The sequence below is a fragment of the Myotis nattereri genome, assembly GCF_964212035.1.
Source record: "Myotis nattereri genome assembly, chromosome: 11".
Classification (NCBI taxonomy): domain Eukaryota; kingdom Metazoa; phylum Chordata; class Mammalia; order Chiroptera; family Vespertilionidae; genus Myotis; species Myotis nattereri.
In genome coordinates this window covers 52344745-52364292 of record NC_138086.1, presented here as the reverse complement: position 1 = coordinate 52364292, position 19548 = coordinate 52344745, and the positions used below count along the sequence as shown (strand labels likewise).

The 19548-nt window shown below is 40.2% G+C and overlaps 2 protein-coding genes across 2 annotated transcripts in view; both read right to left on the bottom strand.

Annotated features, from left to right (window-relative positions):
* ARL4A (ARF like GTPase 4A) overlaps nucleotides 1-7104 on the bottom strand; it is a 29361-nt gene extending 22257 nt beyond the window's left edge. Inside the window, exon 1 of the mRNA XM_081101982.1 lies at nucleotides 6914-7104. The gene's annotated coding sequence lies outside the window, so the exon portion shown is untranslated. The remainder of the gene's footprint in view (nucleotides 1-6913) is intronic.
* A 4538-nt stretch (nucleotides 7105-11642) lies between these two features.
* Nucleotides 11643-19548, bottom strand: part of SCIN (scinderin) — a 54870-nt gene continuing 46964 nt past the window's right edge. The window contains exons 12-16 of the mRNA XM_081102289.1: nucleotides 18648-18825; nucleotides 18251-18372; nucleotides 14919-14996; nucleotides 12885-12945; nucleotides 11643-12472 (exon numbers count right to left, since the gene is read on the bottom strand). Of these exons, the coding sequence (XP_080958415.1) occupies nucleotides 12345-12472; nucleotides 12885-12945; nucleotides 14919-14996; nucleotides 18251-18372; nucleotides 18648-18825 (567 nt within the window). The 3' untranslated portion in view covers nucleotides 11643-12344. The remainder of the gene's footprint in view (nucleotides 12473-12884; nucleotides 12946-14918; nucleotides 14997-18250; nucleotides 18373-18647; nucleotides 18826-19548) is intronic.

Genomic DNA, 19548 nt, shown 5'->3' with positions numbered 1-19548 from the left:
AGAAAGCAAGTTCTTTCTTTTTATCTATCGATCTTTAAATAAACAGATCCAGTCATGGTAAGGAAGCTCTGCCAACTGCTACATGAGGCTTCCATCTCCGGGCCTGAGGTGCCTACTCAAGTTCTCATCATTTCCTAGCCAGTGGAAAAGGGACTAGGAAAGGGAAGGACAAAGATTTCCTTTTATAAGAAGAGACTAGATACCTGGATCCCTGCCCTTATGAAGCAAAGACCTTTTGCTCACATGTCATTGGCCAGAATTCAGTCAGATGACCATGCCTTGCTTCCAGGGACACAGAATGTGGCCTACTACATGGGTTTCTATTACAGTACTAAGAGGAAAAAGGAAAGAATGGATAATGGAGACCAATTAACAGATATAGATATTGCATTAATATAATTTGTTCCTCCCTTGCTTGGTTTTTTTTTTTGTTGTTGTTGTTGTTGTTGTTGTTTTGACAGCACTTTGGGGGAAATAGCATGCATATTTAGAAATAATATTTTTAGCTCCCAAATTACATTCAAAAATTACACATTTTCAAGCCATATTTCCTATCTTTGGAATATTCAGACTGTTTATCAACACCAAGTCACTAACCAATAAAAATATTTTTTCTTCGTAATACATTCTAAGTCTGTTATTGTTCTTAGCCTAAGTTACACTCAGTTTTTATCAGAGCTAAAGAGAATACTTCTCTAAACTTCTACATTCTACTTTCTGAAATGTTCAATAAAATCAAAATTCTTACTGATGTGTTTGATGGTGGGAGACTGTACATGGTAAATGCAAAAGGTGAGTGAGTACATAAAATGATTAATATCCTTATCAGAGGTGGGTTTTATTTTTCCTTCCAAAAAGGAGGAATTTTCCCTGTATTCTGCATAGGAGTTCATTTCTGAAGATTTTACATCTCACCTCTGCATATATGACAAATCCCATCGAGCACAAAGTACTTCAAGCTCATGAGAGTTTCTGGCATCCAGTTTTCTTCATTATCATCCCACCCTCACCACCAATATTATTTTATTCATTCTACTCAATCCTTGAACTTCTCTCAATATCCCCCCTGCCCCAGATTTCAAAGGCTTATAATTTCCTTCCTTGACAGATCTACTTCTGATACATCTATTTATTTTGGTCTTGTCTTCTGTCTTCATATTCTGTACATCCAGAGACTGTGCCAAGCTCTCCTCAGTCTCCTTCTCTTCTCATTTGGCTTAACCTAGGGTGGACGCTCAATGATCTCCTCCCGATGCCAGCAGTTATGTTGGTTTTATACCAGCACCCACACTAACCCGTGAAGACCATCTAGTACCTGGACTGTAAGGTGAGTAGGTAGGCAAATGCATTCTTAACCAATAGAGAAACTGAAGTTGAAAAGTAATTAAGTGATATAACTAATATACCTGGCCCAACTAGTAATGGTGGAGCCAGGATTCTTCAGAAGGTCTTTTAATCTAAGGACCGACCTGGACACCACACTGTTCTTTTGTGTTGTACTGTTATTGTAATCAACTGCACTGCTTTCAGACAAAGCAAAGGAAGGCCAACAGCATCAGAAATGTGTCCCTTAGATTTGGTCATTAGGTTTCATCAGGGAGATGCCCAGGAGGGGATCTGACTTTGCCAAGACTGAGTAGATTACTTTCTAGGGGGGGAAACACATGCCTAGAAAATTGAAGAAAATTACACCCTTTTCTTTTTGTTCTCACTTAATAATCATCTTAAAAGCCAGCCAGTACAAAGTACATTTTTAAAAACCCACAGAGCTGGAAATTTTAGAGTCATAGAATATTTTCATGCACTACAGGGTACCTGCAATTCTTATAAGAAAATAGAACATAATTTCCATACTTTTTGTTAGCTCTTTTTTAAAATTAAAAATTGGGTATTCATTATTCTGTGACTATTTTTGCCTACACGTTCTTCTGAACTTTGTGGCAGTTTGGGTGCTGGGGTATAAAATAATTTGCTCCTATGTGTCATCTATAAAATTTCTTGAGACATATACCATGCTTGGCAGTGACCTCCTCCCTTAAGGCATATCATCATGGAATCATAACGAAGGGGTTGTGAGAGTTCCACGGAGACAGTTAGGCAGTATAAAAACTCTCTGCTTTCAGGCTCTGATGACCTCTTGGGGCCAGAAACATTATAAAAAAGAATAAAATGCAGACTCAAATGAGCAGAAGATTCAAGGGTTCCAAAAAAGACATTATCTCTGGTGCCCTCAATGGAAGTTCACGTCAAATAATACTTGATCTTATAAAAATATGACCTTTTTAGAAGCACTGTTATATTCAGAAGTCAAATAATGCTTCTTTTCATTCAAACCTGGGTTGAATATTATGCACCATTAGAGGCCTATTGCTTAACCTCACAGAGGACCCCGCTGAGAATATTACCATTCTAGCAATGTCCCTACTGGATCTTCAAATACATAAATTCACAGATATCCTGTGACTGAGAACAGAAAAATGCCACTCTCAAAAACCAAAGCTCCAAATTATCTTATTAAATTAGAACTCTAGTTCAAAATATTTTGGTTTTGGTTAAACTCAAATGAGATAGCCTACCCACCTATACTTTTGTCTTCCAACTAGTGTTGTTATAATTGTGCAGATGGCAGCTGCCTTATGTGAGCTCAGACAGGGACGTTCTTTCTGCCTCTGTATATAAGTGTCAGGTGGAACAAGACCAGAAACTTTGAAAGATTAGGAAAGAGATGAAATGCTGACTAGACTTTCCCCCAGCTACAATTATGTTTATTTTTTATTTTAGAAATGAGGGTGTAGGCCGAAGGTGGAATTAATGGAAGAGAGTGGGAATATCTACTTGTTTCTCAGGTTATTAGCTTTTACCCAATATGCCCACCCATTAGAACACTGGTTTTATTGCATACCTTTTCACACAGAGTGGTAGACAGGGTAATAGCCTCCCTGACCATATCCTGTCTGGACCCTGAGAGTATATTACCTTACAGGGCAACGGGACTTTGCAGATGTGATTAAATTAAGGATATTGAGAAGTGGAGATAATCCAGCTGGGCCCAATATACTAACAAGAGTCCTTATAAGGGAAGGAAGGAAGGAAGGAAAGAAGGAAGGAAGGAAGGAAAGAAGGAAGGAAGTCAGAGTCAGAGAAGGAGATATTACTGATGGTCACACAGCAGTTTAGATAGAAAAAGAGATCTCTGAAGCTGCTACACTGCTAGCTTTGAAGATGGAAAAAGTGGCCACAAGCCAAGGAATGCTGGAGGCCACTAGAAACTGGAAAATGCAAGGCAAGGATTCTGCCCCTAGAGCCTCCTGAAGAAATTCAAGCAACCCTGTTGGCCCACTTTAGAATTCTGAGCTTCAGAACTAGAAGGCGATCGATCTATTTGTCTTGTTTTAAGCTACTAAATTTAGGATAATTTGTTATAGTAGCAATAGGAAATGAATACACTAAGATTCAACAACATCAATTTTAAATATAGAATATCAAAATTACAGTGTTTAAAATTTTCAAAAAGTTATTACCTTACACACATACCTGTGTCTATATATTTTAGTACTGTTAAATAATTAGGTCTTATAGAGTTCCTATTTCATGATGATAAAAATATGGCAAATTTAGTTTATTAATTCAGATATCTTATTTGGTTCTTTTTGTAAAACATTATATGAAAAATAAAGGAGCTGCCCTATCATGTGGTATTTACTTATTTTTGTTTGTTTTTTAAAACAATTTCTCTGTAATAATACGCTACTTTATTTCCATGTTGAAAGGTAGTTATTCTAGGTTAGTGATTCTCAGCCTTGGCCCTACTGACACTTTGGATGAGCTAATCCCTTGCTGTGAAGGGCTCTCCTGTGCACTGTAGGATACTCAGCATCATCCCTGGGTTCTACCCAAGAGATACTGTAACACTAGATGTCCCCCAGTTCTGACAACCAAACATGTAACCAGACATTGCTGCCAAATGTCCCTTGGGGAGCAAAATCGGCCTCAGTTGAAAATCAGTACTTTAGGCAATGCACAATTTGGTGGTAAATATCCCATAAGCGTCCATTAGAACATTCACAAGAATATTTAGTTATATTATTATAAAATTATCAGAAAGGCATGGGTAGTTGCTTCCTTATAATTCACCTCAGCAAAGCATTCCCTCATGGACCCCCTCCATTTTCTTCTTGCCTCACTGGGATCTTTTCCTCCTCATCTTCTCCAGCTCCTCCTCTCCTCTTGCACCACTAGGTGACAGAACATTCCAGGGGTCAGTTGTCCTCTTAGATGTCTTCTTTATCTATACTCACACTCTAGGCCACCACATCCACTCTGTCTTTAAATGTATCTATCTATACACTGATTCACAGCAAACATATGTTCCTGGCCATGAATTCTCTATTGAACTTGAACAGCCTACTCAATAACTTCAATTGACTGTCCAATAGGATAAACATGTCAAAAAATGGACATTATCAATTCCTTTTCCCCCAGTTACACCTTCTCCTCACACAATGTTTCCAAGATAAATAAATAGCAACTCCTGTGATACTCAATGTATCTCATTTTCTCACATCCTATATCAAATCCATCCTCCTCCCACTGACTTCATATGCAGTCCCTCTTCACCACCATCACCACCAGCTCTGCCTGGATTATGATCACAGCCTCTTGCTTGGCCTCTCCTTCCAGGCTGGCCATCCTGCAGGCTCTCCTCCACTCTGTAGTGAGACAGAGCCTTTCAAAATGGGAGACAAATCATGTCACTCCATCTTATCTCACCCAGTGGGAAAATGGAAATCCCACTGATCTATGGACACCCACTACCTTTCTGACCTCATCTCTTACCCTTCTCCATCTCTCTCAATCTCTCTAGCTCAGGGGTGGGCAAACTTTTTGACTTGAGGGCCACAATGGGTTCTTAAACTGGACTGGAGGGCCGGAACAAAAGCATGGATGGAGTGTTTGTGTGAACTAATATAAATTCAAAGTAAACATCATTACATAAAAGGGTACGGTCTTTTTTTTTTTTTTTTAGTTTTATTCATTTCAAATGGGCCGGATCCGGCCCGCGGGCTGTAGTTTGCCCACAGCTGCTCTAGCTATACCCCTTCCTCACAATTCCTTGAACAAGCCAAGCAGCTTCTTAGCCCTCTGCATGAAAGGCTCTGCAGGTCCCCACCCAGAGATATGCCTAGAGCTCTGTATTAGTCATTAGTCATGGTTCTCCAGAGAAAGACACTAATCAGCTAAGGTATATACAAAATGACATTTCTTACAAGAAGTTGGCTCACATGATTATGGAGAATAATGTTTAACCAGATATCTGGGCATCCTTTGGCCTAGTTAAGGTTATACACAAAGTTAACCATCACAGACTCCTTCCCTCATTTATTTCAGGTCTCTGTCCAAATGTCACTGTGGAGGGGCCTTCTCTATCTAAAATATAATCCCTCACTTCACAATTCCTATCCCTCTCTGGCTTTATTTTTCTTCATATGGAAGAATTTGTATATAAATATTTGCTTGTTTTCTGTCTCCACCCACTGGACTACAGCTCCATGAGGGCAGGGTACCCTTAACTATCTGCTCTCTGCTGGTTCACCAGCACTAGGATATACACCAGGATATAAATATATAAACATATGTGTCAGGATACCAGGATGTCAGGATAGCCTGTCAGGTCGCAAATACATTATAAAATGAAGATGATTGTATGCTATTGAACCTCAGAACTGGAAAACAGTGTAAAATACTCATAGAATGGAACACAGTATAAAATGCTTGTAGGCTAGGATCACAGCCACATTAACCTTCCTAGAAACACACACTTTTCCAATCTACTAGGAAAATAAAAGTGAAAATGGCCATTTCTCAGTGTTTTCAGGAACTAGCAAAGCCGCTCTTCATTAACATGGACACAGAGCGCCCTCTACTGTGCTGTTGGGGTGTGCACATCTCTGAAGGTATTTTTTCTCTCTCTCTTTTTAATGGCTAAATACATGGATACATCTCCCCAAATCCAAAAGCATTTTGTGGTTTATTTGATCAGCATACAATATCATAAACTACTTTTTTCCCTTTTTGTTGACTTTATTGGGGTGACACTGGTTAACAAAATTATACAGGTTTCAGGTGCACAATTCTGTGCACTGTATTGTGTGTTCACACACACACACACCCCAACTCAAGTGTCCATCCATCACCATTTATCCCCCCATACCCTCCTCCACCTCCCCCAGCCCCGCAATCACCACACTGTTGTCCCTGTCCATGAGTTATTTCTTTTTTGCTCAATTCTTCCATCTCACACTCTTCCCCGCCTCCCAACAGCTGTTAGCTCTGAGTCTGTCTCTATTTTGCTTGTTTCAACTTTTATTTTAATCAGGCAGAACACTGTTTTAAAGAATTTAAAGAGATATACAACAGAACTTCCATCCGTAATGCTTTAAATAAAAATCTATTTCTAGAATAAACAGAAAGTAAATCTTATGCTGTTGACGGATAGATTTTAATTTTTTTAACAGAGTATTCACTGCCTCAAATGTTGAGACCAGGGTAAGACATATCAGGGCTTTTAAGTCAAAGGAATGTTTTGCAGTTAACTACTGTGTCAAAGAGTTTTTGCTACTCTGTACATGAAAATACAGTTGACCCTTGAACAACACAGGCTCGAACAGCGTGGATTTACTACGCATGATTTTCCCCCCATAAACACATCCAAGCCCTAGTATCCATGGGTTTCGCATCTGCAGATTCAACCAACTGCAAACCGAAAACAGTATTTTCACATTCCCAACCTTGTATCAAAAATATTTGGGGGTGGGGGGGTGGGGAGGGGGGAAGAGTAAAGGATGTGCGTAGTGGTGGCTTCGGCATCCCTAATCCTCGCTTTCCTCAAGAGTCACCCCTAATGCAGACATACCTCCGAGACGTTGCAGGTTGGGTTCCAGCGCAGCGCAGCAAAGCGAGTAAGGCCAGCTGTAATCATTTTGCTGGTGAAGGGTCTTGCTTTTATTTGCAGAAAAGGAAACACCTGTGAAGTTCAATAAAACGATGTGCAATAAACAAGGGCCCTCTGGATAAGGAACCCCCCACAACCCCTCCCCCCCCCCCGAGTTGTCAGAGCGCCCCGGCGGCCGTCCAGTCCCCACCTTCGCGGAGCGTGTCTGGAGCAGAAGAATGGAAGCTCCAGGTGCCTCTCGAGGCCGCGGCCCGGCCAGCCCTCTGGCTGCCCCGCTCCTCCTCGCGCAGCCCCGGCTCCCAAACTCCTGCGCAGCGTCTCCTCTCCTCGGAGCGCCGGCTTGGGCCAGGGGAGCGCCCAGGACTTGGGCCTCCAGCATCTCTCCAGCGGCCTCTTCTTGCGGTAAGACATCAAAGCCAACACCGAAGCTGGTGATCCCGCCAAGCGGTACAGACCCTGGCCGCGTGGTCCCAGGCCACGCCTGGTGCGGTGGGAGCTGGAGAACCGGCGGGATCGCCCCGGCGACTAGCGGTTTTCCAGGGACCGCAGTTCAGACTGAAGCTCCGTGATCACTCTGAGCACCGCATCCCGCATCGGAAACACCCAGATGGTCCCAGCCGAGGTTGGACGCGCCCCCTAGCGGGAGGGTGTATAACCTGGACTTCAACCCACCTCTCCCACCTGGGTGATGACGTCACCGGCGGGCGGTGGGTCAGCAGGAGGATGCTAGCGGAAGCAATGTCAGGCTGAGCCAGCACGAGGAGGTGGCCGACCCCGTCGTTAAACTATGCAAGACCCAAGGAGTGCGCCCCCTGTTTCTGGAACGGAGGCTGACCAAATCTGCCCCTGCGTTTACACGGTTTTCTCCAACAAGATCACACCTATTCATTCATGAGAAGCAAGGTGAGCGCGCCCAGTGGGAGAACCAAGACGACAGGGTCCCTCTTTGAGTTGTATGTGTAGTGTAGTCCCAATCGGAAACCTGCTGAGATAGCTCGGTCTTTTCTAGTTTAGAAGGTGAACTGATATGAAAACTAATGAGCAAAAGGAGCTCATGAAGAGGCAGTTCTCTGCCCTTCCAAAGAAGCGGCACCTGCACCTGTTGAAGATGCTCTGCACAGGCCTCGAGCCCTTCACAGGAAAGCGAGGGCAGGCTGGATTTCAGGCGGTGCCTAGCCCAAGCGCTAGCTGATGTTTGACCGTCATGTTGTTGCCATAGTGGTAGCCTCTGTACCCATGAGTGGTGGTCACTGATTCTCCCCACCCCCTGAAGGTGGTTGAACCAAAGCACCAGTAGGCCTGCCAATGTCCAGGGCGGTGGCCCGGGCTTTGTCCCACATTCTCTGGAATGTTCTCCCCTGGAGACAATGAGGTTGAAGCCAATTTCTCGCGGTGGTCACTTCTCTGACTCTGAGTGACTGTACCCACAATTTATTGTTTGTTAAGAGAGACATCTCCTTTCCTGCATCCATGCTCCATAGAAGCTCTCCTCTTCAGACATCCTGCAATGAAAGGACGTGGCTTCTGCTGTTTTTACTAGACGGTGTTTTTTACCACATCTGTTTCCTCCTCTCCCCTGCTCCCTACAGCCTTTCTCCCTCTGAACTTCCTTCCTAAGAGCTGAGAGTGAGGGGATGATGTCAGATCACTTCATGCACCAGGAACTGAGCTACTTAAACTGCTGGTCTGATTCTCCTGGGTGGATACTGTTCCTTTTTTTGTGGAAAAATAAATATCCTCATGGTCTTTTGTAAATCCTCAAAATAAGAAATGTTCACCTACATAAATGTTAAAAGAGCCTATCTTATGTATTAGATGCAATAAGACCATAGGGAGTTACTAGACTAAAAGAATTGTTTACTTTCTATTCAAGATTTTTAAAAAAATGTATTTTGAAAATGCTGCTAGATGTTGATGCTGACTGTTTTTCTCCTGGGAGTAAATAGTTGGTAAAGGGAATGGAGCCTGTGGGGTTGCAGAAACATGTTGTACTAGCTGTGCCTAGACTAAGGGTGACAGCTTAATGATGATGAGAAAACAAAATCTTAATTTCTTTTCTAGTCCAAAGATTCTATAGGGTGGCCATAAAGTCTAAAAATACAGATAACACTATTTTGTCACTCACTGTTAGGCAATATCAATAAATCATTTGGTAACAAACAACAACACAAAAAATATGGGAGTAGGGGAGCGGGAAGGATCTAGAGCCAGAGAGAGCTGTATTTGTTTTTCAAGAGGCTGGATGGAGCAGGCCTCTAGCCTTGCTGCATATTACACTCACCCGGGAGCATTTAAAGACTATTCGTGACCAGATAAATCCCTTTCACCGAAAGTACTTATCTCTCCCTTTCCAACTTTCAGTTCTTTCTCTTACTTTACTGAAGTGGTTCTCCATAGATGGCAATTTTGCTTCCCTCTGCCGCAGGGACATTTGGAAATGTCTAAATGTTTGTTACAACTAGATGTGGGGAGTAGGGAGAGAAGGATGCCACTGGTGGGGGTAGTGAGAGAAAGATGGTACTGGTATCTTGTGAGCAGAGGCCAGAAATGCTACTAATCATCCTGTATTGCACAAGGCAAAGAACTGTCCAAAGGCCAATGGTGTCAAGGCTGAGAAGCCCTGCCTCAATAGACTGGCTACGACCTCCAAGAGAATATGGAAGAGATGAGAACAAACATCTTGTGCCAGATTTTAGTGGAAAAAGTTTTGTTCTTCCACTCTTAAATATGTCAGCTATACATTTTTTGTAGATACCCTTTTAAGATCAAGAAATTTCCATTCTATTCCGTTTTCTCTGTGTTTTTTTTTTTATGAATGTTACTGAATTTTATCAAACACTTTTCTGCATCTATACAGATGGTCACCTGGTTTTCTCTTTTAGGCTGTTAATATGGAGAATTCTTGATCAATTTTTAAATGTTAAAATGAATTCCTGGGATGAAACTCCTCTTTAAATTTTTTTAATTTATTGATTTTAGGGGGGGGGGAGAGAATGAGAGAGAAAGAGAGGGAGAAAGAGATTTGTTGTTCCACTTATTTATGCATTCATTGGTTGCTTCTTGTATGTGTCCTGACCTCAGATCAAATCTAAAACCTTGGCATATTGGGATGATACTCTAACCAACCGAGTTACCTGGCCAGGGCCTGGGATAGAACCCCTTTAATTTTTGTATTGTTGGATTCAATTTGATAAAATTTTAAGATTTTTACATCAGTGTTTTGAGGAGTACTGGTATGTAATTTTCTGTTCTTACAATCTTTTGGTTTCATTTTGGTCAGGGTAATACTAGCCTCACACATGAGTCGGGAAATTTTCTCTTATCTTCTATCATTGTCTTGTATTATTAGGAAGAGTTTGTCTAGAATTAGTTTTATTGCTTAAATGTTTGCTAGAAGTCACCAGTAAAGCTCAATTAGACCTAGACTTTTCTTTCAGAAGGTGTTTTACTGTGAATTCAATTTCTTTAATATGAGTGTACATTGCTATTGAGGTTTATCTGTTTCCTCCTGAATTATGTTTAGTTTATCTCCCAAGAAATTTGCCCATTTCATCAATGCCAAATTTATATGCATAAGATTATGTTTCATATTTTCTTTTTAGGGTCCATAGGTTCTGTGGTGATACCCTTATTTTATTTCTGATATTAGCAATTTATGTTTTTTTCCCCTCTCTTGTGAATCAGTCATTCCCTTGTCTCTATTTTCTTTGTGTTTAATTTGCTCTTACAGTTTCTTAAGGTGGAAATTTAGATCACTGACTTGAGGTCTTTCTATTTATCTGTGTTAGGATTTAATGCTATAAATTTCCTGTTAAGCACTGTGTTTGCTGTTTCCCACATATTTTGGTGGGCTGCTTTTCATTTTCATTGAGATGAAAATATTTTTTAATTTCCCTTGTGATTTCTCTTTTCATCTAAATATTTGAGGATTAGCCAGATATCTCTGTTACTGATTTCTAGTTTAATACATTGTGGTTGGAAAACATAGTTTGTGTAACTTCAATACTTTAAATGTGCTGAAATTTGGTTTTTGGCCCAAATATTTTCTCTTAGTGCATATTTTAAGTGCCTTTAAAAAACAAATATAAATGTTTATTTTATCCTTCTGAATACCCTTTCCAATATATGCTGTTTTGAAGTCAATTTCTTAATGGTCTCACAAAATTTCACTAAAAAATGAGTGAACTATATTATTTGAAGCAAGGCAAGGTCTATAAAGCACTCACACAATATATATGTTTCATTTTTTAACAATAATAATAAAATGGCTCAATTAAAAAAAAACTAAACCTTTCATAATTATGTAACCATGGAAAGGCTGTCTAATTTTGACTACTACTGAATGAGGATGAATTAAGAAATGCTAAATTGCCCGGCTAGAGTGGCTCAGTGGTTGAGTGTCAACCTATAAACCAGGAGGTCATGGTTCAATTCCCAGTCAAGGCACATGCCCAGGTTGAGGGTTCGATCCCCACTACACTGAGGCATGCAGGAGGCAGCCAATCAATGATTCTCTCTCATCATTGATGTTTCTATCTCTCTCTCCCTGTCCTTTCCTCTCTGAAATCAATAAAAGTAAAAAAATAAATGCTAAATTCATATATGCATAAAAGGATTTAACATTAAAATTAATAATGTGATTAACTCACATATCACATTTGAATAAAATGTCACAACAAATATACTTTTTCAAAAAGATGTATTTTAATGATGGAAAACTGTATCAGTGAAGTGCTTTTGTACATATTTTTTGGGTATGATAAACATGTACTTTCAAATATATATATGTATATATATGTATATATGGAACAGAATACAAATTGTTTTGTCATGAAAGAGCTGTGCTTTCAAAGGCTTTTAAAAAGGCAAAAGAGGTGAAGTTTCTCTCGGAAAATGACACTTAGGAGTTAATGGCATCAAAATCACATTGGCTAAAAAAGGAAAACAAACTTTTAAAGCCATAATAACATAAACTTTATTACAAATATACTCCTTGTTTGAACACTAGAAAGGAGAAGAACCTAAGAAACATTATGGCTGTCTTCTCTGGCACGTTAAAGAACAAGTTTGGCTAATGGCTCCTGAATACTAAAATTTTCCGACAAACTCCCCTAGCTTGTGCCTAGCTTTTCACCTTTATACATCATATAAAAATACATAAGTCAGTTTCAAGCAGAGCTAATAAAGGTCCATAACAAAAGTTTAGTTTTGGTTATCTATTGACATCAGAAAATTCCAGTTTAAAAAGAATTTCAAACCAATCCTAGGCATTAAAAAATAGCCATATAGCTGAGGTTAATTTTCTAAAGTCGAATAAACAACCAGCCTCCCCCAACCCCAACAGCAATGGGACAGCCATACTGTTTGTTTGCTTATTCCTCCAAAAGCCAGTTTACCACCTGCTGGAATCCCAGCCCAGAAACCAGCCTGTGAATGTGGGTGGCTCATAGCCCTGTTTTATTATGATAATTGGCGTCCTCCTGTCTCTTCCAGAAGGGTCTGTCTCAAGGTACATTTTGGCTAAAAAAGAAGGACAGACATATAAATTTAATTAGTCTTGATTAAAGTAGCTGTAGAATGAAAAGTTTTTCAATAAATATAACAAATTAAATCTTCCTTGCCCCCAAGTAGTCAAATATTGTTCCTTATGAACAATTACTTAAAGATTTCTCTCATCTACTATAGACTGTACCATGGGAGTTCCATTATTGCCTGAAAAAAATCCAAACTTTATGGAATTACACTTATGGCATAATCGTATATTTTTAATAACAAAAATTGTGCCAGAAAATAACCCAGGATCGTTCAAAAGGAATTTTTAGAAAAACCTAGGTTATACTAGGTTATAACAGTTATGTAGATTTTACTATTTCTATAATAAAAAAAATGTAAGTGAACTTAAAAATTTCAGGATAATTGATATCTAGCTTACCAGACTTCAGAGATTCTGTCTTCTCAACTTCATTGGCATCTTTGCCAATCCAAATAAAAATCTGAAGAATGAAACAATATATAGTGTTGGAGGAGTGTTGACTCAGTGCTGGACCCCATGCAAAGTCCTCCTCACACACTGCTCTTTACATCTTCACAGCCTCACCAGTGAGAAATGTGGACACAATTGCGCGGAAGTCCAACCACTTTCCCAGTGTCTACACTTATTAGGAGACGCCTACAACTTCTATCCAGACAACTTTCAGTCCAGATTTCACATTCTGATATTTTGTGTTTAGATAGTGTTTTCCAGTTAATAAAATGAACACTCCCAAAAACAACTTACGGATTGTTTAATTTCCTTTTGCACTCTCCCCGGGTGTGTAAGACAATCATCCCCATGTTATCCTGGGGGGCCCACACTCGGCTTGTCTATGGGCACTCCAGACTCCCTTGAGGAACTTCTGACTGAAGCTTCGTGTTCTCTAAGCAGTGGTCGGCAAACTCATTAATCAACAGAGCCAAATATCAACAGTACAACGACTGAAATTTCTTTTGAGAGCCAAATTTTTTAAACTTAAACTATATAGGTAGGTACATTGTTATTAACTTAATTAGGGTACTCCTAAGGCTTAGGAAGAGCCACACTCAAGGGGCCAAAGAGCCGCATGTGGCTCGCGAGCTGCAGTTTGCCGACCATGGTCCTATAGTACTGTATTCTCTAACAATTTGGTAAAAGTGCTATACTCTTGAATAATTAAATACTGATGTTTCACCCTGACCGGTTTGGCTCAGTGGATAGAGCGTCGGCCTGCAGACTGAAGGGCCCCAGGTTTGATTCCAGTCAAACGCATGTACCTTGGTTGCAGGCACATACCCAATAGGGAGTGTGCAGAAAGCAGCTGATCGATGTTTCTCTCTCATCGATGTTTCTAACTATCTCTCTCACTTTCTCTCTGTAAAAAATCAATAAAATATATTTTTAAAAAATACTGATGTTTTATTTAAACTGATATAATATATTCTGTATGTGTCCTTCTCCTTCTTAAATATGTAGGTTGCATACTTCAATGCTGAAAAATTCTCCTGAATTATCTTATATGTAAATCATTTTAAAGTCACTTGTTGGCAGGAAAATTTTGGTCAAATTAGTTTTGATTGTGTTCTAGTTCATACTGAAAGGGCTGGGATATTTGCTTGCAGGGTGGAGAACAAGCCACGATAGCCTGGTACTGTATATGAAGTATAATTGACATATAACATTATATTAGTTTCAGGTGTATAACAGAATGATTCGGTATTTGTATCTATTGTGAAATGATCACCACAACAGTAAGTCTAGCTAACAAGAATCTAAGGGGTAACATAACTGAATGACTTAGGAATTAAGAGCAGACCTATAATATTGTTTGGTTGACTCTAAGAGTAGGCCAAATTCAGACAACTATTTCGTAACTGTTCATATCATTTAGTTCCTAATATATTTATTTTATTATCATTGTTAACTTACAATAGTAAGTGGAGGTTAAAAAATCAACTATCAGTGTGCCGTGTTAAATCACCATTAATTTTCTCCAAAATAAACATAACAGTGGCATTCTTTACTCTGTAAATTCAAAACTGTTCTGTGTCTGTTTCTTTCCCAGGATAAGAGTCTCCTGTGAGTTGTCAAATTTCAAGAGAAATTCTGAATATTTCAGTCTCCCCCACGGCATTGTACTCCTGTTATACCCACTTATTATACAACTAATGCATTTATTAGTTGGCTAAATAAATACATGAACAAGTTAGGAGTGAGTGAATTTTACAAATAAATGAAAAATAACGTTTTTTGCCTAAAATTATACAGCCAAAGTTGGCAATCGTGGAATTATTTCCACATTAAGATATCAACTTGCCAAAATGTGTTGTCTCCTTTCAATACAACCTAAATCCATAGGCCGATGTATTATTAGACTTGCCATTTCTCAAAGCAGGTTTTGGCGGCTCCCAGCTACACGTACTCTCTCTTGTTGTGAACAAAATATAGTTTTACCTGTTCCCAAGCATCTAACAGCATGACATCATCTTCTGCTAAATCATCCTGGGTGAACTCTCCCGGGACCTCTTCAATCTGAAATGTATAAAAACACTTTATGACCAAACCATCAAGAAATAATTTTTCTAATATATAGACAAGTTGCTTCACAGATTTATGCTGCTTTCCTAAAGTCTCTAAAGACATTTTTGGCATTTGTGGACAAAAGAAAAAGGTTCTGTGGGTAGTGACCACACAGGGTGATCTGATCATAAATTTCTAACTGGGCAGATCATGGTGGACAGCGACACTCCAGACCTGTAACTTCTTTAGTGAAAAGTTTAAGCCAGCGCTGTCCATTATTCTTGTGCATCTGGGTTAACACAGCTTGGAAATACCAGAAGCAATACTCCTCAAAGGAGGTCTTCACTATAGGTAACATAATCTTGTTACCTATCCTGCAATGTAGTCACCACCTTGCTTTTTCTCACCTCCATGTAACCTTCCTTGCGTTCCCTCCTAAACTTCAAATGCATAAAAGAAGCTGCACAACTGCTATTCTCGGGAGCATCTGAAATCTGCTTCTGGCACATGTTGTCAATTTCGGCTCAAAAAAACTCTTGTAAAAATTCTCTACAGGTTTGAACATTTCTTGTCGACACATTTGAGTTTATGGTCTGGGTATTAAACTGTCTTTCATTTTATAGGTCAAGGTTGTTATAATAAAATCAATAGGTTTGTTCATTTTTATAAATCAACAGTTCTCAATAAGACGAAATTATAACATATGGGTATTAAACTGTCTTTCATTTTGTAGGTCAAGGTTGTTTTAATAAAATCAATAGGTTTGGTCATTTTTATAAATCAACAATTCTCAATATGATGAAATTATAACATAATATTCCATATGCAAAGTTTCATTATTTTAAAGTGGGTTAAATTGTATGCTCTATAGTTAACATTAAAGGGTTTGAGAAGGTTAGTTTAACACATCCAGTACCAGCAAATATGTTTTTACTGATTTTAGAGAGAGGAGGAAGGGAGAAATAGAGAGAGAAAGAAACATAGATATGAGAGAGAAACATTGATCAGTTGCCTCTGTATGCACGGGGACTGCACCCTGACTGGGCATGGAACCTGCAACTTGCAACTGGGAATCAAATCCATGACCTCTTGGTTTACGGGATGATGCTCCAACAAACTGAGCCACACTTGTTAGTGAAAAGTTCAACACGTTTAAAGAGTTCTGGATAAAACCCGCCTGATCCTTAGAAAAGTGTGGTAGATTGGATTATGGTTCCCAACTCTTCACTCCTTCCTTCTGCCATGTGACTTTGCAGTACAGTCGAGTAGGCAGAGTGGACTGTGGCCTTAGCTATGTCATATTAGCCAAGGTGACCAAGCAGGGGTCCTCTTGTGCCCCTGGAGTCTGTCATGGAAAACACTGGCATGACCTTAAACTGCAGCCAATGGAGAACCTCCCAGCTGTGCCCAGCCAACCTGGTCCTAGGTGATCTGTAGCCCTCTGAGCAAGATAATACATATACAGTATCCTGTATGAGATACTGACGTTGTTATACAGAAAAACAAATCAAAAAACAAATAAGCAAACGAAAAGCTAACCATTTACAAAGGGCAAGGAATTTGTTTACATTATCTTTTAACAGAATACTTGCTAATCTGATAAAGGTTGAAAAAAGCAAAAACCTTAAATATTACTTACTTTGTGCCCTGCACTGTTCTAATCCTTTATACACAACAACTAATTTTGTGCCGCGCTGGCTCGGCCAAGGGTGAACCTGAGTGGGGGCGGCTGAAAGGCTTAGAAAAGACAGACAAGAGAATGAAAGCTGGGTCTTGGTGGGTGGGATGCTGCTTCTCTGAGAGACCGTGCCAGCGCCCACAAGCCATGTCTTTATTTTATAGCAGATGCCACGAGGCAAAGTAAGGGTGTGACCAAGATGTTTACAACATTCTCATGGGTTTCAATCCTACTCAACTACATGCACCTGAACTCTATCACTCAGGCTCGTGGGGCCACGTGTTCGGACCACAGGTTCAAGCTTACAACTACATATAGCTGTTGGCTATAATTGTGCTGGGAGGGCTCTGCCCTCCAAGCTGGGACTTGCACATGGCAGTGAGAGGACTGTGCCCTCTCATCAGTCCAAGGCTTGAACCTGTCCAAAACACTGTAGCTGCTCCCCACATAATTTAATATTCACAACAACCCTATGAAGAAGATACTAGGATTAGCCCCATTTAACAGATGAGAAAACTACAGCACAGAGAGGGTAAGTAACCAGCCTAAAGTCACACAGCCAGTAAATAATATCACCAAGTAAGTATTATCACACAGGCAGATTGGCTCTAAAAGCTGTGCTTTTAACCAGTGGGCTCTGCTGCCTTTAGACATGAATCTACATGTCCAAAGCCTGCTTTCTGATGGTGATAAGATGAAACACTTTTTAGTAACACTCCTTTTCTTTAAATTGTGAAGGAAGTAGGAGCTTCAAATATCAAACAAGAAAATGAGTAGGTGTAGAGGAAAAGTGGTTTTTTTTTCTTTTAAATATGTGCATGATAGAAAAATAAAATAAACACAAAGACTAATAGATTTTTTACACCTAAGAACAAAGCCTAGATATTATTTTTGTAAATTACATCTTCATTTAAAACAAACATGTTATTAGCAATATTAGCAAATAATACTAATAAGAAATTATAGAAGCATGTTCTAAAAAGTTGTTTGAATGCACCTTTTTTAACTATAGAATTTCTATAGTTACACTGAGATAATGGGCTACCAGCCCAGGATATTCCAGAGCTCAGTACAATACCACTCTTCTATATATAGATGCTTTTACTTCCAAATTCCTGGAATTCAAAGCCTGTGAATGACTGAAATAAAACATTCCTCCTGATTTCAGTTACTTTGCAAGTGGGTATATAGTGTTCTGTGATTTTACCCAATGATTGTATTTCCATAATATATATTATTTGGTCAACCTGGTGAAACTTTTTATTTCCCTAGGATATTAAAAGGTAACATTTACATAGTTGGATCAGAAACGACTCTTTTTGCCTACAAGAAGTGTCAAGTTATTCAATTAGCAAATCCATCACATGCATGCTGACACTGGTGCACGGCAGCTGGTATTTTTCAGAGCAGCTTGATTTATAGAGTACATCACACTATTCCTGTGCTTTCACATCCATTACGTCATTGGCTCTGAAAGCTACCTGTGTGGAGTGAAGAGTAGCACCTGTGGTTTGCAGGTAAGTGAAAACTGAGAGAGTGTCAGAGAGTGTCCGAGCCAACACCGGAAAGTCCCCCCCAAAACACTCACAATGAACCTTCCGGTTTTGTTGGAGCAGGCGTACAGCCGAGGCGGGTGGTCTTCAGCCTGGCTCTCAAGCAGGGGAGAGGTCTGGTAGCGCTTTCTCCCTCCGAGGGAATTCCAGAACTCCTCTGTGGAAGACACACAGAGTCACCCGAAGCACTTCCGGGAGCACCTGGCTGCTACTGCGTTACATCAACAAATACTATCTTACTTCGACTTTAATGTTAAGAAATTATTTAAATACAGCAGGTATCATCACCCACTTTGGCAACTAATGGATTCTTATGCCCCCTCCCTCCACCGATAATCTTTACCAAGTAACTATTTATGGAAAAAATAAATTACGTCAGTAGCAATCCTACCAGATGTAAGTTCTGGTTAGCCTCGGCCCCACAGCACACACCTGGCTCCGCTCCCTCCTGAATCCGTGTGGTTTTGCATCTGAGCACACTGGCCACGTGCTCCGCCCCCTTCTCCTCCGCCTTGCTGGCACCTTTTCCTACCCAGATGTAGCCATTATTGTGTCGCAGTTTCAGGACAAAAACATCGTTGGAATTCAACGAATTTGCATCCACATCTACCTACAGTGTGAAGAAAAACAATACAATGGGTCAGACTCACTGCTGCCCCTCAATAAACATGTCAGAGAAGTTGTGACAGGGACAAACCATCCTAGCCTTCTGTCCTGACTCCCGAAAGCTTGTTCAGGGCAGCACTGCGGCTTAAACACATTAGAGCAGGAGCACTGTGGTCTGTGTCAGCTTAGCTCAACTGCCCACAGACAGGGGCACAAAGCTCCAAGAACAACATTAGCCAAACTTCAGTGATAAATAACAAAGATAATATCCAAAGGGACCAAAAGAACAAGGATAGGCTCGAATGGGGAGGAGGACGGATAGGAGGGCACAAGCTTTACAAATGACCTAGATAAGGCAAAGCTATTCAGTTTTCTCTCCCCTGCTAAACAGGAGGTTTATCAGATAACCAAAGGGACACCTTAACATCACAAAACAGGGACTGGAGTCCAAATTAGGCAAAGAGATAATACTATAGATTCACTAAAAAGGGCTCCAGGCTCAGATCAATTATTGCTCAAATTATAAAAGACTATTTATAGGGGATTGAAAACACAGCACTGACATGCCCCTTCCTTTCAACCAAGACGCAGTGGCCACTGTGTTGGATCGGCCTGGTGAACAGCCTGCTCCATGTGGCCACGGGGAGTGAGAGGGGCCCGGGCGGGCCCAGACTCTGGCTGGAGACGGAGGCTACCGGGGAGCTCTGGGCGGGAACAGGCATGTGCA